This window comes from Conger conger, chromosome 2, assembly GCF_963514075.1.
Source record: "Conger conger chromosome 2, fConCon1.1, whole genome shotgun sequence".
Taxonomy (NCBI): Eukaryota; Metazoa; Chordata; class Actinopteri; order Anguilliformes; family Congridae; genus Conger; species Conger conger.
In genome coordinates, this window is record NC_083761.1 from 6336374 (window position 1) to 6359228 (window position 22855).

Below are 22855 nucleotides of genomic sequence, written 5' to 3' on the forward strand. Positions count from 1 at the left end.
ACGTTCAGCAGTCATACAGAGATGTAAAATATTGAGTAATATGAATAAAAGGACTCCAGTCTTGTCCGTTCTCGTAGATTAAAGGTGACATTTCTGAATTACATAAATGTTATATTATGGCCTAGATGATTAATTGCTCGACCTGAAAAATCTGTCCTGAATATTTTTATTGTTGCTGCTTCTGGTTTGGAATTGGAATGAACTTTGGAATCACAGGCAAGTGAGCAGCCAATTCAACTAGTTGTTCTGAAATCTAACAGCTTATCATTTCTACTGGGGCGTGTGAAAGGTAATTCGGATTTAACTTCTGTGGAAAGAAATTTGGATAGGATAGGATGCATTCTACCAAAATTACCCCAAGGCCTTTTCATTCTTAGTCCCACATACACTCAATGAGCACTTCTGCTGCTGTAGACTATCCACTTAAAGGTTTGATGCATTGTGTGTTCAGAGATGCTCTTCTGCATACCACTGTTGTAATGTGTGTGGTTATTTGCATTATTGTCACCCTCCTGTCCGCTTTGACCAGTCTGGCCCTTCTCCTCTGACCTCTCTCATTAGCAACGCGATTGCCACCGAATTGTTATTCACTGGATTTTTGGTTTTTCGCACCATTTTCTGCAGAGGTCACCAGAGGTCACCAACCCTGGTCCTGGAGAGCTACTGGGCCTGCTGGTTTTTGCAGTTACTCGGCACTTAATTAATCAATAAGAGCAGATGATTACACAGCTAACTCACCTCACCTGGTTACCTGGGTCTCAACAGGGTGCTGATTTTAGGGTGAAAACAAAAACCAGCAGAGCCAGTAGCTCTCCAGGACCAGGGTTGGTGACCTCTGACCGAGAGACTGTTGTGCATGAAAATTCCAGGAGAACCACCCTGTCTGGCACCAACAATCATTCCACAGTCAACGTCACTTAGATGACATTTCTTACCCATTTGGCCCCAATGGCATTACTACACACAGATAAATGGGTAATCAAACTTTTCTTCCCCCTGTGATTTCCATTTAGAGCACAGATAATTAAACAGATCCAAGAAATCCACTAGAGGGAGCCCTACCACAGGGAATGCTCACCTTCCCAAATACACAGCAATAAAGAGAAGAAAATATCCCTCATGAGCACATCCTAAGATTCAAAAGATGACTTTTAATCCTATAAAAAGTAGGTTTTTTGTTATGATTTTTTTTACAGCATTCTAGATCTGTGTTCTCAAACTCCTTTGCTTTTTCTGCTTTCAACCAGCAGCAGTGATGGCTACATCAGCATCTCGTTAAGAAACGTCTAATCACATATTTGTGATCTCACACCACATAAAGGGTTCATTGAAGAGACTCAGTGCATGTTCTCAACTGTCCAGACCTGGTTTTCAAGCGGCATCTGTTTTGGATTCAAATACCTTTCTGCATTTGACTGGGCTTGCCTGGAACAAATGGAACGATCCAAAAAGTGCAAACTCCACTGATCTGCTCCTTTTTGCAGGCTCAAGTGAAGCAGGCAAGATCAATAGAGCACAGAAAAGTACCCAAAACAAATACTATTTGAACCCAGGTCTGGTACTGTCAGGGGTGGGTAGCAGAACCTGCTTCCTGGGACCCGAGGTGGAGCAGATGCCCTGGACTAAAGGGTTGGCTTTGGGAAGGTGGCGCAGAGACTGTGTTTCGCAGAGTGGCCCAGGGTTTGGTGCTCCACGCCCGGGTGCTGCTGATCTGGGGTGGAGTGCACCGGGGCCAGCCGGGCTGGTGTGACGGCTCTCTGCCTGAATGGAGGGCGTGTCGGCAGGGCGCTGTTCCAGGGCTCCCCCCCCCCCCCCCCCTGTGGAGCAGCAACAACAACACGAGGAACAACCCAGGCTCGGGAGTGTGTGGCTGCTGTGAGAAGTACAGTACACACACACACACACACACCTACACACACAGCCACACACACACCTACACACACGCATACACACACTCATACTCACACACATGCACACACACACACACACACACGCACATGCACATGCACACACCTACACACACAGCCACACACACACACATGCACACACACACACACACACACACACACGCACACATGCACATGCACACATGCATACACACACTCATACTCACACACATGCACACATGCACACACACACACTCATCATCCCTGCACAATTTAGCATAATTTGTCATGGGTCCCTGTCAGTCAGGACATGCTGCATTTCCTCCTCCATTTGGCACCATTGTCTGTATATACAGCAGGAGCCCCACACATAGGCATATATATCAATTCATTGTGATGTGGACCTTGTCTGCATCCTTGTAATTCTACCGACACCCCGGCGAGAAATCCAATCTACACAGCCAGGAGTGAGCCGGCGCTATCGGCCGCGCAGCAAGGGGGCAAGTCTTCCAGCGGATCCGTGCGTCACCGTCCCTGGAAAGCCCGTTAGTACACGTCTCCCGGTGACACTTGTTTTCATTACCGTCCCTTTAAGACGGAGTCGCGGCAGCGCCGTGACAGCCGGTATTGTGATTTGTTCGCTTGATTAGAACGAGCTGACGGCTCTGGGGACGGGGGCGAGCTGAAGGCTGGCGGATTGGGAGCGCATCGCGGTTTTAACGGTTTCGCGGTGGCAGGACTTGTGCCGTCATCCACAACAAGCGCTTTCATCACCGCCAAACCGCCGGAACAGCTGGCGTCATACCGAGCCCGAGTCGAAATGTGTGCCGTTGTACGATCTCAGAAATAAAGGTAAAGAAAGGAAAAATGCCTAAAATGTACAAACGCTTTCACTGGGGCGGTATCATATAGCTGGGTTATAACATTGTGCCCCAAGCCAATTTGTACCTTTTTTTGGTTCGAAAACGCAGTCATTTCTACCGAAAGAGAACACTACTGTACTTTCAGGGTTCATCCTTTGAAATTTGATCTTTCAAGAACAAAAATGGAGCTCCACTGTCACTTCATTTCTGAGAGCGTACTTCCTGTCAAAATGCGGTTCACATTGTGAAAGAGACGCTGCTTTTTAAGTGCTGAAAATCCACCCAGATCCCCCCCTTTCAGGATAACCTGAAGTCAAACTCCTGAAAGACCCATTTGTGGTTTTCTTGACATCGCGGGGGCTTATGGACTTCCGCAGATTACGATCCCAGTACATCCACAGCAATTATCTTTCCCTCTTTTTTTGGGGGTTTTCTAAAGCTTACAGTACTGCAAGATCATCTAGAAAACATACCACATCTCTTTAAAATTATTCCATCAGATTATGTAAGGCAATAAAAACACTTATCTGGCACTCCTCCTGTGACATTTCCTCAGCTCAGAGGCAACTGTACACAAAATGACTTGGCATTAAAGGAGTTCAGAGAGGTGGAGACCACTACAAATACAATCATGGGGCGGGGGGGGGGTGGGGGGGGGGGGGGGGTTGGCTGGGTCTTGACAGCGGACCGGATTGCGGAGCTGAGTAAAACGAAAGCTCCCATCAAAGGGGAAACTCACGCAAGGCACTTCCAGGTAATGTCAGCCATTGCTGCTGCACAAACAGCTCCCTGACCTACTTACCCCCGGTCCTGTCTCGCAGGGGAAGGTGTGTACGGCACCTGAGCCGGAATGGGATATATATACGCTCGCGTTATTGCACAACGAAGAGCCGAGGCAGGCGAGGACTTGCCCTTTTCCCCCTCCGGTGTCTGGCAGAGGCACTTGAACAGAATCGGTCCGATTCCAGGCAGCCACGGCAGGGAGGGAGACAAGTTGGTAAAGGCCGAATAACATTAGCGGCAGCTTTAAGGAGAGAGCTCGCCTTATGGGAAGACTGAACATTTGAAAGAGTTCTTGGTGCAGCAGAAGGGCGATTAGTACACTTTCAGAAATACAGGTATGGGGAGCCGCGGTGGCGCAACAGGCTAAGACGCAGCAGACTCGCGGTTGCAGTTCGCTGCAGTTGCACACCGGGGACCGGGGTTCGATTCTCGGTCCCGCCAAAAGCCAAGTTTGGCCGGCTCACGTGGGGCAGCAATAATTGGCTCGCTGCTCCAGAGGGAGGGACTTGGCAGGGTTATTAGATCGCCGCACAATAAGCGCCTCGGGCGCCTCGGAATCACGGCAACGGGCACGAGACGAGACGGCTTGAAGAAGGCGCGTCGCTCTCATTCGGGCCGCCGAGGGCCGGGGTACGGGCGGTACATCTAATACGACTACCTCCAGTTGAATCAGACGAGGTACAATTGGCTACCAAATTGGGAGAAAAAGGGAAAAATCTGAAAAAAAAAAAAAGAAATACAGGTATGGAAAGTGTGTAACAATGTACAACTGCTTGTCGCTGGGGTGGTACACTACAGGTACATGCAATACATACCGTGTACCCCAAGCCAGCAATACCGTATAAAATGTATTTGCACACAGAGCATTACTGTATTTTCAGGGTACATGTGGGAAGTATGATTCTTGAAGAGCAAAAACATACCTCCCCTGTCACTTTATTTCTGAGAGTTTATGGCAGAAGACACACAAGTTGGCAAAGGACAAATAACATGAGTAGTGGCAGGGACAGTTCAAGGCAAGGTCTTTCTGTGGGAAGAGTCAGCCTTTTGAGGTCCCTGGTGCTGAAAGCAGACCAGCACGAAGGGCGATTTGTATGGTTTGATTAACAGCCCTTCAATCTGCACCTTCATCTGATGCCCCGATGAAGAACTTGTCTAGTTTTGCCACACGCACAGGGCTCAAGGCTCAATGCACAGGATGCAACAGCTGCACTAGAACCTCATACGACGACACGGTTTAACCCTTTAGTGTGTGAGGTCACAAATCATGTCATTAGAATGTTCTCAACCGAACATTCCAATGCTGACGTAACAATCACTATTGGTCACTGAAAGCGATGGAGTTCTGGAAAGCTGACTTTGGGTTAAACGTTAACGTTAAATGTGTGGTTCAGCAGACCTGATTATGCTAGAATGCGCAATATAGTGAAGTATAATAAATGAAGGTTAAAAATTGTATTTGCACCAGGAGGCTAACCTTTGCTGAATCCGTTGCATTTATGCTGCTTATTGTCAGCGACTATGATGAGGGGGCGTTTTTTTAGGCTCCACCACCCTGTGCCTGCACAATTTCAGCACAATTTTTTGAGAATCGTCCAATTACATCCAAATTGTTTTATTGTGCAGGTAGTATTCCAGCTTTACACAATTCAACATTTAAGCTTTCGGATGTCAATGAACTGCGTTATACACAAAGCACAGAGTCTATTGCACACGTTAGAATTGTAGGAAGGAAACGACATAAAAGATGGATATACTACAAAAATAAACGGCGACCAGCGCCCACTAGCGGCTCCACATTCCCGTTTCAGTGGCGAAGCCCCGCCTATGATTTTTCGCAAATGCCTTGGCTCCCCGGTCTGTGGATGTGTTATTTCAGTGTGGGGAGAGATACCGACTTGGATTGAGGGGAGGGGAGTGTGCGTACGCGAGTGAGCGAGCGAGCGAGCACCAGACAGTCAGCTACCCGGGAGAGGCGATGATGGCGGCCGCAGTCGAGAGAGGAGGGGTTCGGGCCGCCTTCCTGAACCCGGGGAGCGGCGGTGGCGGTGGACCCGCTCCGGCAACGGTCCCGGCTGCACTGGGAGCTGGGGCCGGAGCCACCGGCTTCGGTTCGGGTGGGTCAGGTCCGATGCCCGTTCCTATGAACCTATTTGCAACATGGGAAATAGACCGCTCGTCTCCGAGCTGCGTTCCAAGGTAATGTGCAAATATATCCAGTTGTGTTCGCCGTTTTTTTGCTTGCTAAAAAAATAGGCGTATTTTGCCCCCTTTTGTTTTCAGCGGTCTCAGCAGTGACTGTCTTAGATGAACGTGCGTAAATTCACAATGTGCATTTGGAACTTGTCGTGCATTTTGTGTTTTTTTTGGTTAGCTACACGGCTAGCGACAATGCAACAAGGGATGGGTTAACGTTTGCGAGTTCAGCGTGAGGCTTCTGTGTCACATTCATAATCCGCCTGTCATTTGACTTGTTTGTCCTCGGACAATCGAGACAGTGTAACGGATTCCTCGCACCCAACGTGCAAAACACTCATTGTTTATTTGCTATAACGTGTCTGTTGTCGACCGCACGCAAAATCAGAAGTTTGCATTTGAAAATGCTACGGAGGCAGATGTAGACCCTTACGATCCACGGCCGTAAAACATACTTCGATTTGCACTGTGTTCACTCAAGTTACTTCGCCGAAAGACAGAAGGAATAGCCTACTCGTTCTCTGGGTCTTGTCTCGTTCTCACACACCCTCTCTTGGTTTTCTGAAATACAGAATGCAACCGTTAACTTCGGTTACCAGACGAGGTTAGTGTATTTCAAGCAGCTGTCATTAACCTACTTAACTGTTCGTGTGCACTCGTTGGTGCTCTGCATTACAGGCGTGCGGCACCGTTCTTACGATTAAACCGTCGTGATGTTTTATGAAAATCTGGGAACGATCCAGCCATTGCGAAACAAACTCGATATGGGAGTCTTCTTGACTTAAAACGTGATGGGGAACTACCTATCGTTTGCGCGTTTACCTATCGCACTACATACTGTAAACGAAAAAGGATTGGTCTCTGTTTACAGTACTAATACATGACATTGCTGAGCTCGTGTGGTTGCCTGCCTTTCCTAAATTTATACGCGCTAGTCGACAATAGGATACGCTTATTTGGCAGTCAGACCAGATGTGGGATTGTTTATTGTCACATGTAAACTCAACATTCTGGAGCTATTCTGCTGACTAAGACGTCGTTATACTGGCTCCCGCTTGCCCTATTATAAGTAAAACTGAAAGTGAATTTGCTATTATGTGACATCCAAGTTGGAACAAGCAGTGGATTTCCCCGTGGGTGACATTTCAAGAATTTCCTTTCTCAATTGCGGACAGAATTTCTGGTTGACGAAAGACTGAGTAGCCTATGTCAGAGGGGGAGCATAATATGAATGGTAACGTTAACATAAAAAATGGCTGCTTTTCTTAATGTTGTCAGTCAACGAACTGGATGTTGGAAATATGCCTCTACCGTCACCTTTGGTCTTTTAAGCCCACATGGTGTTGCATTACATCAAACGATGAAATGTGAGTTGGCTTGATGGGGTTTAACAATGTCCTTTTCCGCCAACTTTTCACACCCCTTTCTGGCAGCGTTTTAGGCTGCATACACCCAACCTGGAGCGGTTTAAACTACTGGAATACAGAGCTGCGAGCCTTTGGCGGAGGAAGTTATTGCCAATGTCCGAACGTTGCCATTCATTTTATGTCATTTGGAGACGGAACTGCAGCGACCTAGGGAGAGCCTAAATGGGCGTGGCGAGTGACTTTCTTACAGCGTCCAATTTGAGTACTGTTTTAATGAAAAACCTTTTTTTTTTTTTTTTTAGAATAATATTTGCCTGTAAAAACCATAAATTGCCTTGGGGGAGAGCCACTTCTCTCGCAGGTAAAGTACCTGTAATGTCAGCCTTTGAATGGAACTCTAGTCCATGTTGTAACCCTAAAGTGGAAACACATTATCTGCCTCACATTAGCCTAGCTTTCCTTTTTGGAAATAATGGCTTTAGGTCTCCAGGCACCAAGTTAGCGACATGTCACCATTTTTGCTGTACACTATATGCGGTTTTGGCAGTTTTGTAGCAATGGCAGTTATGTATCCGAATCTCAGGATATGTTTTAAATACGATTGTCCAGCTGGCAGAATCTTCATTGGGTCTATACCAGTCACTGAAATAAAATGATTATTAGGCTATATTTGTTTGGGATTGGCAATATGCTATTCGTTTGTTTATTCATGCTTATTCCGTTTAGCCCATATCGTTACTATTTGTATTCATGGTTTCGTTGTTCAGATTCAGCACTGACTCTCTATAAGACCTTTTACCGGAAGAAAGCGTTCATTAAACCGTTTCATTAAATCGTTTCTTGTCGTTGGTCTTGGGACCTATGACGTCACATGCTTAAACATTCCTACGCTGCTTCCGTTCTTACGCATCCACATTGCTTTGCTCTCTTGATTGGGGTCTGTGATCATGTCACCAGGATTCGGACTTGTTTTTTCTGCTCTTAGGGTCGTGTTCCGTTGAAAAAAATCTAATTTTCAGTCAAATTTACCTTTTTTTTTTGTTTACTGTTGCAAATCAGCCCTCAGCAATTCGACCTTCAGGGTAATACCACCTTTTGAAGGATTACGCCAGTGCTTTGAGCCAATATAATATTAAGTAGAGAAGTAGAGAAGTAGAGCATCGTCTGTCAGGTAAGGCATCTAATTGGGTGATTGACCAAAAGCCCTGCATAGCTGCACAGTGAAAAGGGAAGTAGGTTCTTCAGCCCGTATAGAAGCAGGGGGTGGAAGGGAAACTAGGATACTAGGAAGCGTTCCGTTCTGAACTTTTCATTTCTCTCTGCATTGTTCTGCTTCTATGATCTCTAGGTAGAAGTTCAAAGGCTGTCTCTCAGTGTGGCCAGACTGGCTTAACCCTTTACTGGGTAATTAGACCCTTCTACATTATGAGCTGTAAATGTTGTGGGTGGCCTGTAGCGTAGTGGTTAAGGTAAATGACTGGGACACACAAGGTCTGTGGTTCAATCCCAGGTGATCTGCACAGCCGTTGGGCCCTTGAGCAAGGCCCTTAACCCTGCATTGCTCCAGGGGAGGACTGCCTCCTGCTTAATCAAATCAACTTTACATCGCTCTGGATAAGAGCATCTGCCAAATTCCAGTAATGTTTGTTTGCCTATTTTATGGTGAAACATTTTGATCCAAGCCATTATTTCAACATGATGCATCATTTATGAAATAATCTTTGGCTTAAAGAACTGGTAGAAAGGTGTGTTCTGTTGCACATAATTGTTGGAAAATGCGATCTTCAGTCAACCTTGAACCCCCCGAATCGTGACATCACTGCACCCCGATAAGGGTGATGTCATATGTAGATGCCAATCAGGTATCTAGTTGGAACATTTTTGATGCCCTCAAATTTGTCCGTTTAATTTAACGGCTTGTTTTCCAAGTCAAGCAAGCCGGCTGTTACGGATCAATATGAAACAGAACACTCATTGGTTAGCGAATGCTTTATGCAAATTAGATGGAAATGCTTACTCTACCCACACCAGAATGCATTTTATCAAAATTGTGTAGAAGGCGGAGCCAGGCTGAAACAGCGAGTGCAGTTATCTCTTTAAGGTGTGAGATCACATATGTGATTAGAGCGTTCTTTATGGAACATTCTAATGCTGATGTCACAATCCCTACTCATGACAGAAAGCAGTTCAAGAACACTGACCTAGAATTCTGAGAAAGAGGAAAAAAAACATTCCAAAAAATACAGTTCAATCCTTCATTCAAATGGTTAAAACAAAATAAAATTCAACATAAAAAAAAGATGTGAGTCAAAGATGCCAAGCCTCATATTTTACCAGCTGGGCCAGAAGAGAAGCCAACACGCTCAAATGTTTTTGGAAAATGCTGGGGAAACAACCAGGCTTCCAACAGGCTTCTTATTCCAAAATAGTCCCCAAGGAAACAGAGATATTTCTGCTGAGGAATGAATTCATCCTGTTACTTTAATTTGAAATGTATGGGTTTTCATAATTTAGTGCATTTTTTAACAGATTCAATTTGTTTTTTTCAGTCCCACAAATCTGTTCCTGTTCAGTCAGATTGGTTGTATAAAAATAAAATCTGGCTGTCGCGTTGCTTCTCTCTTCTGTACAGTTGTGACTTCAGCCAGTGAGATTTGTGGTAAGCCATGGCTTTGGGGTATGGAGGCTCAGCAACTGTTTCACAGAGATGGCGTTGGCCAGCATTTTCAGGGAAACAAACAATAAGGAGACTATAGTGACCTGGGGAGTTATAAGGATCTATCTGCGTTCTGAGTAGTTTCCAGATTTCGAGTTTCAAAGCTTTCACATCCTAAAACGGCAAAACTGAAATTGCAGAGCACTTCTTCAGAGATCAAAATGTCAGACACCCAACAAGTACTCTGCAATGCCCAATATAAAAATCCCATCAAATAGCCCTATAATATAAACAGCATATTCGCGACGCAAATTCATTTTTGTCACTTGGAAGCTTAAATCTAAGGTCTCCCTTTGCTGTGATTTCCTTCATGTGTCTTGTTTAGAAAGGTTAAATAGCCGCTGTGTTTGTGCAGTGTTCTGCTCATTGGTTGGCTGTGGCACCGACCTATCAGGAATACCAATATACCAATATCAGGACCTCTCTCTTTAATAAGGTGTTTTTGCCCGCAGAACTGCTGCTCACTGGACGTTTTTTGTTTTTCCGCACAATTCTTTGGCATCTCTTTGCAAGACTGTTGTGCGTGAAAATCCCAGGTGATCAGCAGTTCCTGAGATACTCACTCCACGGTCAAGGTTACATAGATCGCATTTGTTCCCCATTTGGTCTGAAAAACAGCGGAACCACGTCCGCATGCTTTTATGCATTTAATTGCTGCCACATGATTGGCTGATTAAATATTTGCAGTAAGAATCTGGTGTACCGATCTACCTTATGAAGTTCTTGGTGAGTGTATATTCTTCTATTTTCTTGCCATTTCAATGCAACTACGCAGCTGCATTACCGCTGTTGTGTAGTGGTAGGCCCATGTATCACTGGGAAGGCCGTTGTTTAATCTCCTAATGAAATTAATTCATTAGCCGCGCGCGTTTACAAAAAGGAGGAAGATGGATGTGATGTGTTTGTGCCGGGCTGCAGAGAAAGTAACAGCACTCAGAGCACAAACCTAATGGGTGATTCAGCTCCATCCTCCAAGTAAGACTCATCACAGTCCATTAGCTAAACTTTTTCCTAATTTCCGCAGTACTTCAGGCCCAATTTATTCCGCTGAACAAATGGGATATTTGCCTCTTTATGTTGTTGCCTTGTTTTTCCGAACTACTTTAGTTATTTATTTATCGTTGCGTCAAATTCAGTCAGGATAAAAAGGTTTTGAATTGAGGCACCATTTTAACCGGTATGGTGGGTAGGGATATGGGACTTTAACTTAAAGGTTGCTGGTTCAATTCCCATATTAAAAAATATATGGTTTCGATGGGAACCCTGTGATTCCTATTTAGGGCAAACAGTTCTTTGTCTGGAAGTGTTCACACTTCACACCTATGACAGACGGTTCCATAAAGGACTAAAAAGGCTACCGCTATGGAATCAAGCCAAAGAACCCTTTCAGAACCCTTTTTTTAATAATGTTTTTTTAGTGTTGGTGTTGTAACCTTGAACAGGGTACTCAAACCTGAATCACTATACATGCCTACAGTATTTCCAGCCATATAAAGACTGTAAAAAAGGACATGGCCAGCATTAAATTGATGGTGGGTGTGTGGTGCATTAGAATTAGCATTAGTGTTAGTGTTAGCAGTAGCATTAGCAGCAGCGTTAGCAGTAGTGGCAGCAGTAGTGTTAGCAGTAGCATTAGCATTAGCGGTAGCATTAGTGTTAGTGTTAGCAGTAGCATTAGCAGCAGCGTTAGCAGTAGTGTTAGCAGTAGCATTAGCATTAGCGGTAGCATTAGTGTTAGTGTTAGCAGGAGCATTAGTGTTAGCAGTAGCATAAGTGTTCGCACACATTGCAGCAGGGCTCCTGGCCCGCGTGTGTTTAGCCGCGGGAGGTCAGGCGAGGTGCCCTGGCGGTTGTTAGCGCGTCAGGCAGGTGAGCTGCAGACCCTGCCCGCCGTAGCGCTGGTCTGGAGCGCTGCGTTGGCACCTGGTGCTCCAGCGTCAGGGGATCTCCTGGCTCCATTAATCACCCCGGACACAATGTGCCCGTCTGCCGCACGTAATGAGCACTTCCTGTTCCTCTGCGGTGTCGCTGGGGGGGGTCCCTGGGGGGCTCTGTCTGCACTGGGGGGGGGGGGGGGGGGGGTGGAGGTGGGGGGGGGGGGGGCACCAGGACAAGGGAGCCTGCACCTGTGAGCCAAATACTGCAATATCAAAAATAATAATAATAACAATAATGATGATCTCTTTCTGGAACAAGAGGTCTGGTTCGGTGGCCTGCAAGCTAAAAACTGAAAATATAATAATAGTGATAGTAATAATGACAATAACAGACATTATCTGTGTAGTATGTGACTACATGCATTATGTGCTTGTGCAGTTTTTGCTTTGAGGGTTTTCTGAGTCAGGGAGAGAGATGGGGAGAGAGAGGGAGAGAGAGATGGAGAGAAGGTGTGGGGGAGAGGGAGATGGGGAGAGAGAGGGAGAGAGATGGAGAGAAGGTGTGGGGGAGAGGGAGATGGGGAGAGAGAGGGAGAGAGATGGAGAGAAGGTGTGGGGGAGAGGGAGATGGGGAGAGAGAGGGAGAGAGACGGAGAAAGGGAGAGAGAAGCAGGGGGGAGAAAGATGGAGCGATGGAGAGAGGGAGGGAGAGGGGGTGAGAGATGGAGAGAGGGGGCTGTCTTTAGTTGTTTCATCACGGTCTCAATCTGTATGCTGTTCCTAAGGGACGTCCCTTCTCCTGCTTTCTGATTTACCGTTAGCAGTGGTCTCTGAGCATTTCAGTGCGATCCCAACCACTTCAGTCAAAACTGCTGGAAAAAATCCCAGAAACTCTTCCCAGCCAACAACTCGACCTCAGCCTTCCGTCTCCCGATACTGTTCCCGGAACAGCCGGAAACCGAACCAGGCCTAACGTCTCCCGATACTGTTCCCGGAACAGCCGGAAACCGAACCAGGTCTTCCGTCTCCCGATACTGTTCCTGGAACAGCCGGAAACCCGGACCAGGCCCTCCGTCTCCCGATACTGTTCCCGGAACAGCCGGAAACCGAACCAGGCCTAACGTCTCCCGATACTGTTCCCGGAACAGCTGGAAACCAAACCAGGCCTTCCGTCTCCCGATACTGTTCCCGGAACAGCCAGAAACCCGGACCAGGTCTTCCGTCTCCCGATACTGTTCCCGGAACAGCCGGAAACCCGGACCAGGCCTTCCGTCTCCCGATACTGTTCCCGGAACAGCCGGAAACCCGGACCAGGCCTTCCGTCTCCCGATACTGTTCCCGGAACAGCCGGAAACCCGGACCAGGCCCGATCCACACGGGCAGGCGGCAGTGATTGGTGGAAAGCGCTCGGGGTGCGTTGTGAAGTCGCAACACCGCTCCCGCGCTCCCTGTGCGAGTGTAATTGGCGGGCGAGGCGGGGTGAGCGGCCCTCACCCATGACTCAGAGCCCGGCCCCATGAGACCCAGCGTGTGGCCCTGGGGGAGGGGGGGGCGCCGGAGGGCACAGTGGGGTCTCTGTACCCCCAGCCCGGACCCCCGCTGCTAAATGTGCCCATTAGCACCGAACACTGGCACACTGGCACAGAGAGGAGAAATGTCAGCTCACACGCTGTTCCACACACACACACACGCTGGCAGAGGGATGAGAAATGTCAGCTCTCATGCTGTCATACACACACACTGTCATACACGCACACACACACACATACACGCACACACACACACATACACCTACACGCACACACACACACGCACACACATACGCATACACACACACTGGCAGAGAGAGCAGAAATGTCAGCTCAGACACTGTCATACACACACACGCATACACACACACACACACACGCATGCACAGACACTTGTGTAGAGACCCACACGCGCATACGCACGTACGCACAAACACATACACGCACACACACACACACACATCCACATACACATACATACACACACACACACACCAGCTTTATCTAAGCTACTCCTTCCCTCTCTGTGATTCTGGTGTACACTGTGTGCCAGTCACACAGCTTAATTGGAAGAGGCCTGCGGTTTTGGGAAAGGTCAAATCTCATTGGGTGTGGGGATGTACTGGGGACATGAAAAGCCGGATTTGGTTGGTGGAAGTTGATTGGTTGATTTCTGTCCTGCTGGTAGCCACATGGAAGGTTGCATTGTTTTGATTGGCAGCCTGTGGTTATGCAACAACCCTGCCTTGTGCAGCTGCAGTTCTGGTTCTGGAACCCAGCATTGTATAGGTTCCGGTTCTGGAATCCTGCCTGGTACAGCTGCAGTTCTGGTTCTGGAACCCAGCATTGTACAGGTTCTGGTTCTGGAATCCTGCCTGGTACAGCTGCAGTTCTGGCTCTAGAATGGGCACATGAGGAGATATATGACGGGCTCAATCGCGGCTCGAGGTCCAATGCGGGTATACTATGTTATGCATAGTATCACTTTATACAGCTAAGTCCTTAGCAGTGTCAGGCTACAAGCTCAGTTCCTTAGGCTGCATACCACAGTGCTGCCTACAGATACTGGATTATTTAATATCTCCATTGGGCTCCGTTTCCCCGTCCCACAGTATTTAATAGGATGTCAGACATCACAATTAATATGACTGCCTGCATTCAACACCCCAGTGCCTCGTGCTATGGTATGAGCAGTGGTGACCTTTGACCCTCACGTGCTTGGCTTTATCAACAGCCAGCTGGAAGTTCAGAGGTCATCAGCCCACTCACCTGCCTGGGCTCTCGGCTGGTTACTGAGGATCCAGGAGAACGTGGTGAAATTATTCTGTCTCCCAAATCCGCATCGTTCTGTGGATCGATCGCGCCAAGCCTGTTCCGTTCGGGACGCTGACCCCTTGTCCCCTACCAACAACCCGACTAACTACCACCTAACTACCACCTTTTCAAAATGTGTTTGTGTCAACTCCCTCTATTTTTTTATGAACATCAACACCACCAAGAAAAGGCCCCTGTTTTGGCGTCGTTTGAAGGGCTTTCCCCTGCTCAGTCGCCTGTGACCTGTTTTGTGTGAAAGGTTTCGGTTGGACGTGCTGATAATGGAGAGGAAAAGGTGGGGGGGGGGGTGGTGGTTTAGCACACTCCGTGTGGGACAGACCGTTTTCCGAACCCCTCCCCCGTGTCTGTGCGGAAACCCAGGGATCCGATCTGGGAACGGCAGCTTCCTGATCGCTGCACCGAGTGCTTCCAGCAAAAAAAAACTAAACAAACAAAAAAAAACAAAAAAAACAGCTGAAGGTGGTTCTCCAGTTTTGGGGGCCACTGTGGGAACTGCACGCACTCAGGAAAGAACGTTCCAGAAATGTGGAAAGGCTTAAGTAATGGTGAAGCGGTCCAAAGACGCACAGAATAAACTGTTTTTGGTTTTTTTCGCGTTTCTCGTCGCGTGAAGGGCGTTGGAGAGAGAGAGCCGCCCTTCTGCAGCTGGGGCTGATGTAGCACCATGTACCGCAAAACTCCCCAGCTGTAGGCAGGATACTGTCCTTAGACTGCAACACGTGCTGAATTTGGGCCGCAGTTCCCTGTACCCTGCTGTATAACTCAACTATGCCTGCTTGACCAACTTCAGCGATAAGCTGGTGTAGCTGGGTATGTGCTGGTCAACCAGCTTGGCCAAGCTGGTCATAAACTGGTCATGAGCTGGTTTAGCTGGGTATGAGCTGGTCCTAAGCTGGTCTAGCTGGGTAAGAGCTGGTCAACCAGCATGGCCAGGCTGGTCTTAAGCTGGTCTAGCTGGGTCAGAGCTGTGAATCAGCATGACCAAGCTGGTCATCAACTGGTCTTGCTGGGTGCAAACTAGTGCTGGTTAGGTGATCAACCAGCTACCAGCTACCAGCTTTTCCAAAACTTAGCTTGAGCAGGGTACACTGCGGACCTGAGGACACCTCTCGAGCGTTCGCTCTTTTATGACTTTATTGCTTTATTGCCTCGTGGCAGACCTGCGTTCACTTCACTACTGTACCCTTTCATGGGTTCATATACTAAACAAACACAAAAACTGATTGCCACTTACCACCTTACCTGTGTTTGCACCTGACATTGCAATGCCCTGCTTTCCTTTTCTCCGCCACAGCTAATAAAATGACGTTAGCCATGGTGTAAATACACTCGGCGGACCTGTTATCTATCTCTTACGAGAGGGTACAGTTATGTGTGTTAATATGTTTCTCGGTTGATAGAAGCACGCCATAGTGATTTGGGGAAAAAGTGCCTTAATTTACTCGATACTGGAAATGCTGCAAATGCTACAATGTTGATTATATTGACGATCACTGGTGAATTGTAACCAATCAGAACTTTGCTCTTTGACTTGGCAAAACACTGATTGGATGTCATCAACGTGTCTGCTCCATCCATTTTGGGATTCCTGAAATCCCACTTCTTCCTGTTAATCGTTATAGCCATGTGTTTTTGTTCTTTTTTTTTAATCTTCACAAGCACGGTTTGACAAATTGCCTGTGATGATTGATTGCAGAGCTAACTGAAGTGTTTGGCTTGGAAAGGAACACTTCTGTGCTACAGGACTTTCATAACATTTGATAGCTAACTTTTATGCTGGTTATCCAGACCACACAGTCAAAAACATAAAACGCAGACTTTATTTTTTGCACAGATTACTTTGCTTAACCCTTTAATGTGTGAGATAAATGGTAACTGGTTGGCATTTATATAGCGCCTTTAATCTAAAGCACTGTACAATTGATGCATTCTCATTCATCCATTCATTCACCAACCAAATATGTGATAAGACTGTTCTTAACTGTGGATTCTAGTGCTGATGTAACAGTCACATAGAAAGCAATGGAGTTGCTGGCTGAGGAATTTGTGGGGGGAAAAACATTCCAAAAGAATTAGGCTGTGTTTTAAACCGCATTCTAGTATTTCAGGCTGATTTTCATTGAAGAGCAGTCTGCTAAGTATGCAATGAAATCTACTCTTCAAAGGGTTAGTAACAAAATGGGGGATACCATTTTTACAGCCAGCTTCTCGTACGGTATGTGAAGAAACACTACACAACACCAGATTTCTCTCCTCTCCTTCGTGCACTTTGTTTGATGGCTGTTGATGGAATCCAGATCTCTCACACACACACACACACACACACACACGCGTTCTCAGTTCGGCTGGGCCTGTTGATATCTTGTTATATGAACGGGGGACTTCCTCTTTGAAACAGAGGAAGCCAGGAGAGCAGAACTGGGAGGTTGTTTTAAGGCCACTTCCACATCCTTTGCCCAGGGGATGCCTTCAGCCTACTGCTGAGCCAATCAGAGGCCACACGGCACTCTCCAGCCTGCTGTGAGCCAATCAGAGACCACACAGCACTCTCCAGCCTGCTGTAAGCCAATCAGAGACCACACAGCACTCTCCAGCCTGCTGTGAGCCAATCAGAGACCACACAGCACTCTCCAGCCTACCTCTGAGCCAATCAGAGACCACACGGCACTCTCCAGCCTGCTGTAAGCCAATCAGAAGCCACACGGAGCACTCCTATCCCCATTGAGCAGAAGGTGCAAGAAACCTCAATAGCGTGCTCCTATTTCTGGGGGGTGGGGGTTGGGGGGGGGGGGGGGTTACATTGGGATTAGTTGAGGGTCAGTTCTGACTGAGTCAATTCAGGAAATTCAGTTAACTAACTGAAAGATGCTCACGGAACATTCCAGGCATTTAAAAAAAAAAGTGAGAATTTAATTTGACTTTGACTTCGTTTCCAGAATGAAAATGGAATTTGCCTCCAAAAAGCTGGGGGAGTTTTATCGCTGTGCGGAAAAAAAACCGCTTTGTGTTTAAAAACAAAACAACACTAAACAATGGCTCACCTTTTCGAAGGTAGCCAAGGATGCAGGAGATTATGTGGGAGGTGACCTTGGGGCTGGGCGACGGCCAATCGGATGGGGTTGTTATGGAGACGGCTGGTACGCTGCCAGGATGTGACCTTGCATTTCCCTCCGCCCCGATTGGCTGGCAGCAGGGGCGAATCACAGGCGGACAGATGGTGCGAGAGAGGTTTCTCTGCTTTTGCGTGGCCTCCGGGAGTTTAGCGGTATACCCGCTCGTACGCGGTCTTGTCTTACCTGAGCAGGGTGTGTGGTCAAAGGTGTGATATGTGAGGCTGTGCACTGACGTGATTTATGTGCTTGTAAAATTCTTGGGATTAGAATTAGATAAGAATCGGTTTTGGTATGCCGATTGATCGAAGGACCTGATCGAAAGGGGACGCAGGCTCAAATAGTCTTTTTGTTTTGGATTCAAAATACTTTAATTGCATTTGACTGAGCTTGCCTGGTGTATTGGAAGAAATGAAATGATCCCGAAAGTGTAAACCCCGCCCGTCTGCTCAAAAGTTCCAGGCAAGAAAAGGAACCCCTCCCGTCCCCGTCCCCAGAACCGGAGGGGACAGAGGCTGGGGTGTGTGCTCTGGCAGTGGGGGGTTAAACCCGCGTCATGCTTTCTGCATGAATCGACGAGACGGGATTTAGGCGACGTCAAACCGCAACGATCACGCGCTTGGAGCGTTTGCGCTCCTTGCGGTTGTGGCTCCACAGCGGGCAGATATTACCCCTGTGGGTGTGTCCGTGGTGTTGTAAAATTCTGGGCGTGCGGCGCGGAGCAGCTAGAGACAGCCGTGCGGACCCTGGGTCCGGGGCGGGTCTGCTGATGGGACGTCGTTTTGGCCGGGGCGTACCAATCGCGGATGTGTCAGGCCTGAATCCAGCTTAAAGGAATACACCGACATTTTGGGAAATATGCACCATGCCTTAGTGTAAATAAGACGGCTTCGGAGTTGCTGTACGGTGTATTTCTTCACTTTGAAGGAGGAAGGCTACTGAGTCCTATAGGCCTCAAGTCTTTATGTGAAGCTAACACGCTATGCTAACATAGCGGCCGGGTGTAGCCACAATAAGATCCGCACAGCCATTGGCCCCTTGAGCAAGGCCCTTAACCCTGCATTGCTCCAGGGGAGGATTGTCTCCTGCTTAGTCAAATCAAGTGTACATCGCTCTGGATAAGAGTGTCTGCCAAATGCCAGTAATGTAAGTAATGTAACATGCAAACTGAAAATGAAATCAAACATCTTGTCCACGTCTGGGTAAGTCGGAAAAAAGGTATATTTCCCAAAATGTTGGTGTTTTCGTCGGCTCGGCTAACGGTGAGCGGAGTGAAAGGCCGTTCATGACAATCGCCCCTGAGCTGGGATTAGCCGGGCATGCGGCCCTGCCGTATTTCGGGGAGGGGGGCGGGGGGGGGGGGGGGGGTGCGGTTTCTTTGTGCAGCTGTTGTCCCGGGAAACATGTGGCCCCCCGCGGGGCTGCGTAAGCAAGATGCCAATCTCCGAAATACCATAGATATCTCTGATACCATACCATAGATATTTCTGATACCATACCATAGATATCTCTGATACCATACCATAGATATCTCTGATACCATAACGTAGATATCTCCGATGCCATACCATAACATAGATATCTCCGATGCCATACCATAGATATCTCCGATGCCATACCATAGACGCTCGGATGCACGCTGGGTTTCGTCACGCGTTTGGGATGTTGGATTGGGAACGACCTGTTTTGTGTTATTTTTAGTTGCGGTGGCGTGGCTACGAGAGAGGAGATTCTGCCTTTTAGGGTTCGTGTACCAGTTGGCCTGTTTAATTTGGAGGATGATTTCTTTCCTGTTGGACCGGCTGGACACAGCTGTAGACCTCCCCTATCTCTAAATTGTTGTCAGGCGGGTTTTTTGGAGGGAACACGCAGTCGAGCAGCTGCCTCTTCTGAGGCCAGCTGAGCTGCGTCTTACCGCACAACTGGTGCCGGCGAATCACTGGCCTCGCATTTTTATTTTGGGCATTTGGCTCGGCGCTCTTTTACAGAGCAGCTTGCACGGCTTGCGTAGAGACGCGACCGGGTGCTCGCGGAAACGACTCAGGTCAAGTGCCCACAGCTTCAGCCAGCAACTCATCATTACACCGCACTGTCGCCGACGCGAGACTACATGCTACGAAAACACGAAAACTTTTATTATGTGTGACAAGGTGGTTCTTCCACTGACTGCAAAAAGGCAGTCTTAACAAGTGTTTTAGTCTTATAATGAGAAAATATTCTCGCAAGTAGATAGTATTAACTTGTACGTTTTTTTCCCCGTTACATTTTTGTGAAATTGTCTTACCCCATTGGCAAACCTTGAAATGAGTCAAACTGATAAATGAGATTTAGAGTCTAGATATAAGACTAAATTCCTCATTAGACTGACTTTTTTTCAGTGCACCTCAGTTCAGCAGACCACAACATCTTGTAGTTTGTGTAACTTTGGACCATTTTGCAGAACATTTCCTGTTCTCCCGCAGAGTAAAGCTGGGAGAGTGTACCCTTGATGTTCAGAGGCAGGACTACAGAGGCTGCAGCCAGCAGTAAGGCCACGTTGTTTACACACACCGCGGTGACACATTCGGCCCGCGCCCGCGAACAGAGCCACACTTCGCTCCGCGGCCCAGCTTGTGTGGAATGAGACTTGGGTTGCAACGCAGTGCGAGTTTTGAGTTCTGAGGCTGACCCAACAGAAAGACTGATGGACTGACAGCCCCGTCTGTCCGTCTGTTTGTGGGAGCTGATCGCAAAATGGAGGGCCCCCTTCTTGTTTCATATCTCCCACTAACAGCATTAATTTTAGAGCTCGGTGCCACACAGAACGTTCTGTTCCTACAGGCTAAACTCATGGCTCATCGTTTAACCTATTTCAAAATCTAGTTTTGTGTTTGAGGTCGATGTCACCGTTGTGGGCGTTTGGAATTAATAACCATCGCAACTCCTCTTTTGTTGACGCTCTCTGGTTTTCAAAACAAACCCAAAATGCAACACTTACAAAAGGTAACGCTACATAAGAGAAGCAACTCTTTTTTTCGACCGCTGCGTAAGTCTGGACCATCGGCGTCGATGCCCCCCGGGATATTAAAATACCGCAGTGTTCAGCCTTTTCACGTCTCCCTCCAGATCGCCCCCACCCCTCCCCTCCCCTCCCTCCCTCCCTCCCTCTTTCGCATGATCAGTTTCCCGTCCTCTGCCGAAAGCGGGGAAAAAAAAAACCTGCGTTGCGTAATTAGGGCGGCATGGATTGCTTGATTAGCCAATTAGAGCGGCTTTTGCCGCGCCGAGGGGCGGGGCACGGCCGGGTATCGCCGGCGAGCGGTCGCCTCTCTCTCTCTCTCTCTCCGCCGGGGGGAAAACGGCCCAATCGGCCGGCTCCGCCGCTCAAGCAGAAGCCAGGCGCCGGCTTCCTCTCGCTAATTGGTCTCTGGGCCAAACGAGGGCGCTAATTGCGTCTCCTCGGAAAAGCAGAGCTGGACTGATTGTGAGAGTGGGAATTTTTTTTAATTTTATTTATTTATTTATTTTTATTATTTGTTTGCCTCAGTCATGAGTCCAACTGATAAGAGCCCGAAGAGTGATGGTGATATATTTCTGTTTTAAAAAAAACGAAAAACCTGTGTAAGGAGTTGTTAAGCCCTGCGGTTTGTGTGTTCTTGCGTTGCGATAAACTGCACAGTGTGAGTCTTTATGAAGTGGTCACAGATGGTTTGTCTGTCCTTCAGGGGAGGGCTGCTTACACAACAGTTTTTTGGAGTATGTAGAAGGCCTGTATTCAATGTCAACATGTCTCTCTCTCTCTCTCTCTCTCTCTGTCTGTCTCTGTCTCTGTCTCTGTCTCTCTCTCCCTCTTGCTCTCTCTCTGTCTCTCTCTCCCTCTGTCTCTCCCTCTCTCTTTCTCTCTCTCGCTCCCTCTGTCTGTCTCCCTCTCTCTTTCTGGCTCTCTCTCTTTTGCTCTCTCTTTCTGAGCCCATCCCTCTCACTCCCTCTCTCCCTCTCTCCCTCTCTCCCTCTCTTTCCATCTCCCTCTCACTCCTGACTCATTGTTAAATGCTGACTTGCATTAAGCTAGGTTTGGGAAGTGGTGAAATTGCTTAAACCTTTTTTTTTTTTAAGAAGTAAAAGCAAAAAAAGAAACCTCCTGACTGCAGATCAATGGACTATTCCCCACGCGCAGAAAAACTGTTTACCCTTCTTCTCTTTTCTTTTCTTAAACCTTGCCACTTCCTCCGTGATTTATGGGTCTGTCGAGCAGTTTTCGCTGCTTACTGTAACTCGGGGACGGGAATAGGCACCGAGGGGCACCCTTTCCCCCGGAACTTTGACCTACGAACTTCTGGATGATAACGCCGAGCATCTCGGGGTCAAAGGTCACCACTACGACTCATACCAGCGGCGGGCACGAGGGGGGTGGGGGGGGGGGGCGAAAGGGTTGCCAGGACGACCGGCCGGGGGTCAGCGCAGGGTACAGGATGTGTGCGCGACAGGCCTCGTTCCCCTGCGCTATTTCGGGGGTTCGGACTCCCCCCGTCAGCAGAAAGAGTGGGGAAAGGTTTTGCGGGCGCGCGGCAAACAGGAAGCGCTTCGACGTGACCCCGCTCCCTCTCTCTCTCGCAGGGCGCGGACGCCTGGAGGCACGGCGACACCTGCGTTCGCTCGAAAGTCGGGAGTCGAAGGACGGACGACGGCCGGATGCCGGCGGCTGGGTTGTTGTTTTTTTGACGCGTTGCCGCGGTCGACCCGGGCGGGTCCCGACTCGCCGAGATTTAATGCGCAGCGCCGTTTTCGATCATCCGCCCCGTCCCCTTCGTAAAAACGTGGCCTAAAACATGTTCAAATGTACAATCGCAATGATTTTTATGGTCTTCAGATTCAGATACTTGTCCGTGTTTTTCTGAGCTTGTCTGTTGTATGGGAACCTATGAAATACTCTCAAAAGGGGCCTTCTGGTCCTCTTGTTTGGCTCGATTGCAAAAGACGAGATCAAGCGATTAATTTATCCCTCTTATCCAGAGAGACTTTCAGTGGAAGAGTTTTTTGCCGCGTTTGTTGGGTGATCTGTTCTTGTCTTATCCAGAGAGTTTTTTGCCGCGTTTGTTGGGCGACCTGTTCTTGTCTTATCCAGAGAGACTCTCAGTGGAAGAGTTTTTTGCCGTGTTTGTTGTGTGATCCGTTCTTGTCTTATCCAGAGAGTTTTTTGCCGCGTTTGTTGGG

At 48.0% G+C, this 22855-nt stretch overlaps 1 protein-coding gene across 1 annotated transcript in view; it reads left to right on the plus strand.

Annotated features, from left to right (window-relative positions):
• Positions 1-5425: 5425 nt before the first annotated feature.
• The window catches only part of si:ch211-126j24.1 (phosphofurin acidic cluster sorting protein 2), a 109159-nt gene continuing 91729 nt past the window's right edge, over positions 5426-22855 (plus strand). The window contains 1 exon segment of the mRNA XM_061232911.1: positions 5426-5731. Coding sequence (XP_061088895.1) covers positions 5511-5731 — 221 coding nt within the window. The 5' untranslated portion in view covers positions 5426-5510.